Source organism: Panthera uncia, chromosome D1 (assembly GCF_023721935.1).
Source record: "Panthera uncia isolate 11264 chromosome D1, Puncia_PCG_1.0, whole genome shotgun sequence".
Classification (NCBI taxonomy): domain Eukaryota; kingdom Metazoa; phylum Chordata; class Mammalia; order Carnivora; family Felidae; genus Panthera; species Panthera uncia.
The window spans coordinates 95,618,657-95,624,636 of record NC_064808.1 but is presented as its reverse complement, the minus strand read 5'-3'; the positions used below and the strand labels follow the sequence as shown (position 1 = coordinate 95,624,636).

The 5,980-nt window shown below is 48.2% G+C and overlaps 1 protein-coding gene across 2 annotated transcripts in view; it reads right to left on the bottom strand.

The window, feature by feature from the left end:
• Positions 1 to 1,614: 1,614 nt before the first annotated feature.
• The window catches only part of IFT46 (intraflagellar transport 46), a 23,038-nt gene continuing 18,672 nt past the window's right edge, over positions 1,615 to 5,980 (bottom strand). For both annotated transcript variants that reach the window (XM_049612392.1, XM_049612397.1), the window contains exons 10-12: positions 2,917 to 2,977; positions 2,545 to 2,630; positions 1,615 to 2,076 (exon numbers count right to left, since the gene is read on the bottom strand). In XM_049612392.1, the coding sequence (XP_049468349.1) occupies positions 1,981 to 2,076; positions 2,545 to 2,630; positions 2,917 to 2,977 (243 nt within the window). In that variant the 3' untranslated portion in view covers positions 1,615 to 1,980. The remainder of the gene's footprint in view (positions 2,077 to 2,544; positions 2,631 to 2,916; positions 2,978 to 5,980) is intronic.

Here is a 5,980-nt window from a genome sequence, read left to right as displayed (position 1 = left end):
GAGAGAGCGCGCGCGCGCACATGCGAGTGGGGGAGGGGCAGAGAGAGGGAGAGAGAGAATCCCAAGCAGGCTCCACACCGTCATGCAGAGCCCAATACGGGGCTTGATCCCACAAACCGTGAGATCATGACCGGAGTCAGACGGTCATCCGACTGAGCCACCCAGGCGCCCCTGACGGTGTAGCATTTTACTGTAATTCTCCCCGCAATCAATTCCTGCCCCACTTCCCCCCATATCAGTCCGTAGCTCCTTTATCCCTTCAGCTGCTCAAGCCAAAATGCCTGGGGGTCATCCCTGATTCCTTTGCTTGCACCCCCACATCCAGTCTATCAGCAAGTTCTGTCGGTTCTACCCCTGCTGTTTCTCCCTCTGTTGCCTCTCACCCCACCCCTCCCTTCTGTGAGGTCATCCCCTTGCCGGCTGCAGATCTCCGCCCATGGGAGGCACCAGCAAGACAGAAGGCGGAGAAAGGAAGGAGCGGCCGTTGCTCACGGTTGCCGTGGTAGTGAGGGGACGGTGTGCACGCTTCGGTGCCTGAGTGTGGCCCCCTCGCAGCCCATCGGGACCACTGCAGGATCCCTTCTGCTTCCGGCACCTGCAGTGGACGCCTCCCCCTGAACCTCTTCTTCCTGCGGCACGCTCTCCCCTCTCCCTTCTGCTCCGCGGGCCTTCCGACACTTTGTGACCGGTTTCCCACATTTAGCACCCTCTGTCAGAAGTAACTAGTGTGGCTTCTGACTTCCCGACTGGAGCTTGGCTGACGTAGCTTCCAGATCATTTCCTGAATCGCTCCATCTTTACCACCACTACTTTCACCCCGGTCCAAGGCACGATCACCTCCCACCTGCACTGTGCACCAGCTAGGCTCTCTGGAGACCACAACCACACAGGTCTGGAGCCAGACAGGCAGGTAAGGCAGGCGGCAGCCACTGGTGAGAGACCCCTAGAAAAAGGAAGTTCCGGGAGAAAATAACCGCCCTCTACCGCCAACCCTGGAGAACTGGGATTTGATTTTATTTCACAGGCTGATTTGCTGAAGCCGCTATTCACTTAATGCCATTACTAGGCCTGGTTCCTTACCTCTGCCTGGTGCTCAGTCTGTCTTTTTCTTTTCTTTTCTTTTCTTTTCTTTTCTTTTCTTTTCTTTTCTTTTCTTTATTTTGGTTTACTTAGAGAGAGAGAGAGAGAGAGAGGACAGAATGCAAATGGGGGAGGGGCAGAGAGAGAGAGGGAGACACAGAATCCAAAGCAGACTCCAGGCTCTGAGCTGTCAGCACAGAGCCCAACACGGGCTCAAACTCACAAACCACGAGATCATGACCTGAGCCCAAGTCAGACGCTTAACCAACTAAGCCACAGAGGCGCCCTGTCTTTTTCTCTTTAAATGTGTATTTACTTATTTTGAGAGAGGGCACTCGCAAGTCAGGGAGGGCAAGAGAGAAGGAGAGTAGAGAATCCCAAGCAGGCTCCACACCGTCAGCGCAGAGCCTGACATGGGGCTCCATCTCACAAACCATGAGATCATGATCGGACCCAAAATCAGGAGTTGGATGCTTGACTGAGACACCAGGAGCCCGTCTTTTCTCTTTCACATTACAGAACAGCAGGACAACCTGAAAGATACAGCATTTTATTTGCAAAATCTTTGCCAACTAACTTGAAGAATGAAAGAAAATAATTCCGTCGCTCTCTCAAAAAGAACATCTTTTAAGCTTCCCTCCCAACCTGAGCACCCTGGAATCCCAGACATTCCAATCCTTCTGTTCTAACTCAAATCCCCACCATGGCATAGATGCATAATTCCCGTGGGAAGGAAACCTGAGACAGGCAGAAGCCATTTAAGGAACTCGCGCTGTTACTTTCTGGCAGAGAGGGCAGCAGGGAGCACACGTCCCTGAGTCAGGCAAGGACGCCACGTGGCTGACGGCCATCTCTCTTCAGCCAGCACAGCCTTGCAACAGCGTGACCTGGGGGGGCGTCTCAGCTGAAGATCAATGTCTCTGCATCTCCAGCTTGGGAGGCGGAGTTGGACGGAGGGGTGAATGCCTTCTTGCCTTCAGCTAGAGCTTTGAAATGCTGTGAGGAAAGAGGAGAGGGTACACGGAGTTTGTGGTACGTTGGCTGCTATATCTGAGCAAGAACTAACCTCTTTACCACCCGTAATGCTCCAGTTTTTTCTAGGTTCCATTTCAGAACAATTCCTTGGTGCTGTTTTTGAAAAACAGCTAGAAATCTGCCCCGCCTCCTTCAAAGATGAACCCCTCTCCTGTCCTGCTTCCATCCGTTAGGCCACATGGTTGTCCCACAAGGAGTGTCCTTGGTAGACCCTCACAAGCCTGGCCACGCCAAAGGCCCACAGCCATTCCGCCCGCCTTCCTGTGAAAGCCCAACCCTCCTGCTTGCTGCTCTTTTAATGACAGAGAAGGGTGATGGTAACTCCAGCAGAAACATCCTTGTCAAAGGACACATCACAGCCAACTCGGAGAAGTGGAGACTACAGTGATCCTCGCTACAGCTTAAAGCACTTTCTAATGCTAGCCTCACCTGTGAGTTCTTGAATTCCAAGTAGAGGGAAAAGAGCAGGTGTAGGGATTGAATCCGACTCTTGTAGACAGGGATGTCGAGGATGGCTGAAATCAAGAACTCCCATGAGCAGAACCAAACAAAACCGGGAATTATCTGTTTAGAATAGCCAAGGCCCTCCCAGATGGGACGTGTTACTATGCCTCTGGGGGTTAAACACCTGGCAGGGAGTCACCTAAGCCCAAATACCACCTTCAATGCTGCCAAATAGTAAACTGGCTTAAAGCGAGGGCCGTAACTCAAGATGCTGTCTTCCGAGAGTAAACAAGCCTTTTCAAAAGCCCACAATGTATTCATCCAGAAACGGAACCGGGAAGGGATGGGGGAACTTACCACAGATCATGTCAATGTACTCTGCCAGGCTGCAGTCGATCTCTGCCGTGGGCAGGCTCACCTAGGAGGAGCGTGGGACGGACCAAAGTCAGAAGGCTGAAGCTTCAGCGGGGCCAGCACCCCTCCCTCTCTCTGAAGGAAGAGAGCTCCCAGCATAAGGCATGTCATGGGCCGAACTGTGCTCCCCCCAAATTCCCATATTGAAGCTCTAACAGCCAGTACCTCAGAATAGGACTGCATTGGAGACGCAGTCTCAAGAGACATAATGAAGCTAAAATGAGGTCATCAGGGTGAATCCTAAGCCAGTAACTGGTGTCCTTATAAGAAGAGCAAATCAGGACACAGGCACACACAGAGGGAAGAAGGCCAGGAGAGAGGCCAGAAGAAGTCAACTCTGCTGACAACTTGACCTCACACTTCTAGCATCCGGATGTGGGAGAAAATAAATTTCTGTTGTTTAAGCCACCCAATCTGTGTCATGAAAGCCCTGGCAAACAATACAATGTGCTTTTTTCCCTCTGATCAATAAAATGAGATTGGTGACATTCGTTAACCATAGTCGATGATCTAACAGGACCAAAAAAAAAATACACTGCCATGCTATCTTCCGGTGTGTATTTGTGAGGAAGGGGCTGATCCCAGGCCACGGCCAAGTATTTATGGCTACTTGGTGTTATAATGCCTAATGGGCATGGAACACTATAGGAACAGAAAAAATGGAATATGACAGATGAGGTGATAGGCTTTGGGTCTAAACAAGTCATACTGTAAGTTTAAAAACCATTGGCTCTGTAAACAGTTTTTGTTCTTTTTTTTACAAGAAATCAGAGTGTAGGTAGGTCTGCAATTTCCTGTTTTCATTTAACATGTCATTGATATTTTCTCCTATCAGAGTAAAATAAAACCAAATAATATTCTACTGTGTAAGTATTTCACCAAATAAATGTACTACAGTCTATTCAGTTCCCTAATCAGACATTTTTCCTCAGCTACAGCCTTAAAAATGCTCTGAGGGGGGCGCCTGGGTGGCTCAGTCGGTTGAGCGCCGACTTCGGCTCAGGTCACGATCTCGCGGTCCGTGAGTTCGAGCCCCGCATCGGGCCCCTGTGCTGACAGCTCAGAGCCCGGAGCCTGTTTCAGATTCTGTGTCTCCCTCTCTCTGACCCTCCCCCATTCATGCTCTGTCTCTCTCTGTCTCAAAAATAAATAAACGTTAAAAAAAAAAAAATGCTTTGAGGAAAGAGATTGTTTTCAAATTCTTGGCTTTTACCACTGTTCCTCAATAAAATAAACATTTACCTAAAAACTCTGTCGTCACAGAGCTTATAGGGAGTTTTGATAGGGAGAAACAAAAACCGAAATAAGTAAGGCATACAGTATGTCAGAAGGTGAGTGTTAGAGAAAAAGCAGGGCAAGGGGGTGACGAACGTTGTATGGCTGGTGTGGCCATTTTAAATATGATAGCCAAGGAATCTGTAAATTGTGTTTGCTCAGTTTCCTTTTCTTGATATAGAAGAGCTCTTTGCTTGGACAGTAATCCAATATATAATTTTTTTCAGTTCATCACTCTTTAACTTTGTTTAATGGTAAGTACCAGTACTGAGAACTTTTTATTTCCAAATCTAAAATGTCACATTTTCCCCATTATGACTTTGAAGTTTTTTTAAAATGTTTTTAACGCTTTATTTATTTTTGAGGGAGACAGCGTGTGAGCAGGGGAGTGGCAGAAAGAGAGAGAGAGGGAGGCAGAGAGAGAGAGAGAGGGAGACAGAGAGGGAGAGAATCCCTAGCAGGCTCCACACTGACAGCCTCTGATGCAGGGCTCAAACTCACAAACCGTGAGATACTGACCTGAGCCCAAACCAAGAGTCAGACGCTTAACCGTCTGAGCCACCCAGGCACCCCTTAGTTTTTCTTTATCCCATTATGTTTTTCTTTTATTTTTGAGAGAGACAGAGTGCGAGCAGGGGAGTGGCAGAGAGAGAGGGAGACACAGAATCCAAAGCAGGTTCCAGGCTCTGAGCTGTCAGCACAGAGCCTGATGCAGGGCTTGAACCCACAAACCACAAGATCATGACCTAAGCCAAAGTCGGACACTAAAACACTGAGACAAAAAGGTGCCCCGATTTTTAAGATTCTTAAAAGCAAAAGAAATAAGACACAAAAGAGTGTGATTAGATTTAGACACACACAAAATAGGCAAGCATGATCCATACTGTTAGAAATCAGGACAGTGAGGGGCTTCTGGGTAGCTCAGTTGGTAAAGCATGCAACTCTTGATCTTGGGGTTGTAAGTTTGAAAAAAAAATGTTTTTTAATGTTTATTTTTGAAAGAGTGAAAGAGAGAAACAGACGTGAGTGGGGGAGGGGCAGAGAGAGAGAAGGAGACACAGAATCTGAAGCAGGCTCCAGGCTCTGAGCTGTCAGCACAGAGCCGCCCGACGTGGAGCTGGAACCCAGGAACCATGAGAGCATGACCTGAATCAAAGTCGGATGCTTAATCAACTGAGCCACCCAAGGCACCCCTAAGTGGCTGTAATTTTAAACCTCACATTAGGTGTAGAGATTACTTAGAAAAAAATCTTTAGGGGCACCTGGGTGGCTCAGTTGGTTAAGCATCCAATTCTTGATTTTGGCTCAGGTCATAATCTCACAGTTATGAGATCAAGCCCCATGTCAGGTTCTGCACTGGGCATGGAGCCTGCTTGAGATTCTCTCTCTCCTTCTCCCTCTGCCCCTCCCGCACTTGCACTCTCATGCTCGCTCTCTAAAACACATATGTGTAGATACCATATGGTTTCACTCTTATGTGGATCCTGAGAAACATAACAGAAACCCATGGGGGAGGGGAAGGAAAGAAAAAAAAAAAAAAAAAGAGGTTAGAGTGGGAGAGAGCCAAAGCATAAGAGACTGTTAAAAACTGAGAACAAACTGAGGGTTGATGGGGGGTGGGAGGGAGGGCAGGGTGGGTGATGGGTATCGAGGAGGGCACCTTTTGGGATGAGCACTGGGTGTTGTATGGAAACCAATTTGACAGTAAATTTCATATATTAAAAAAAAAAAA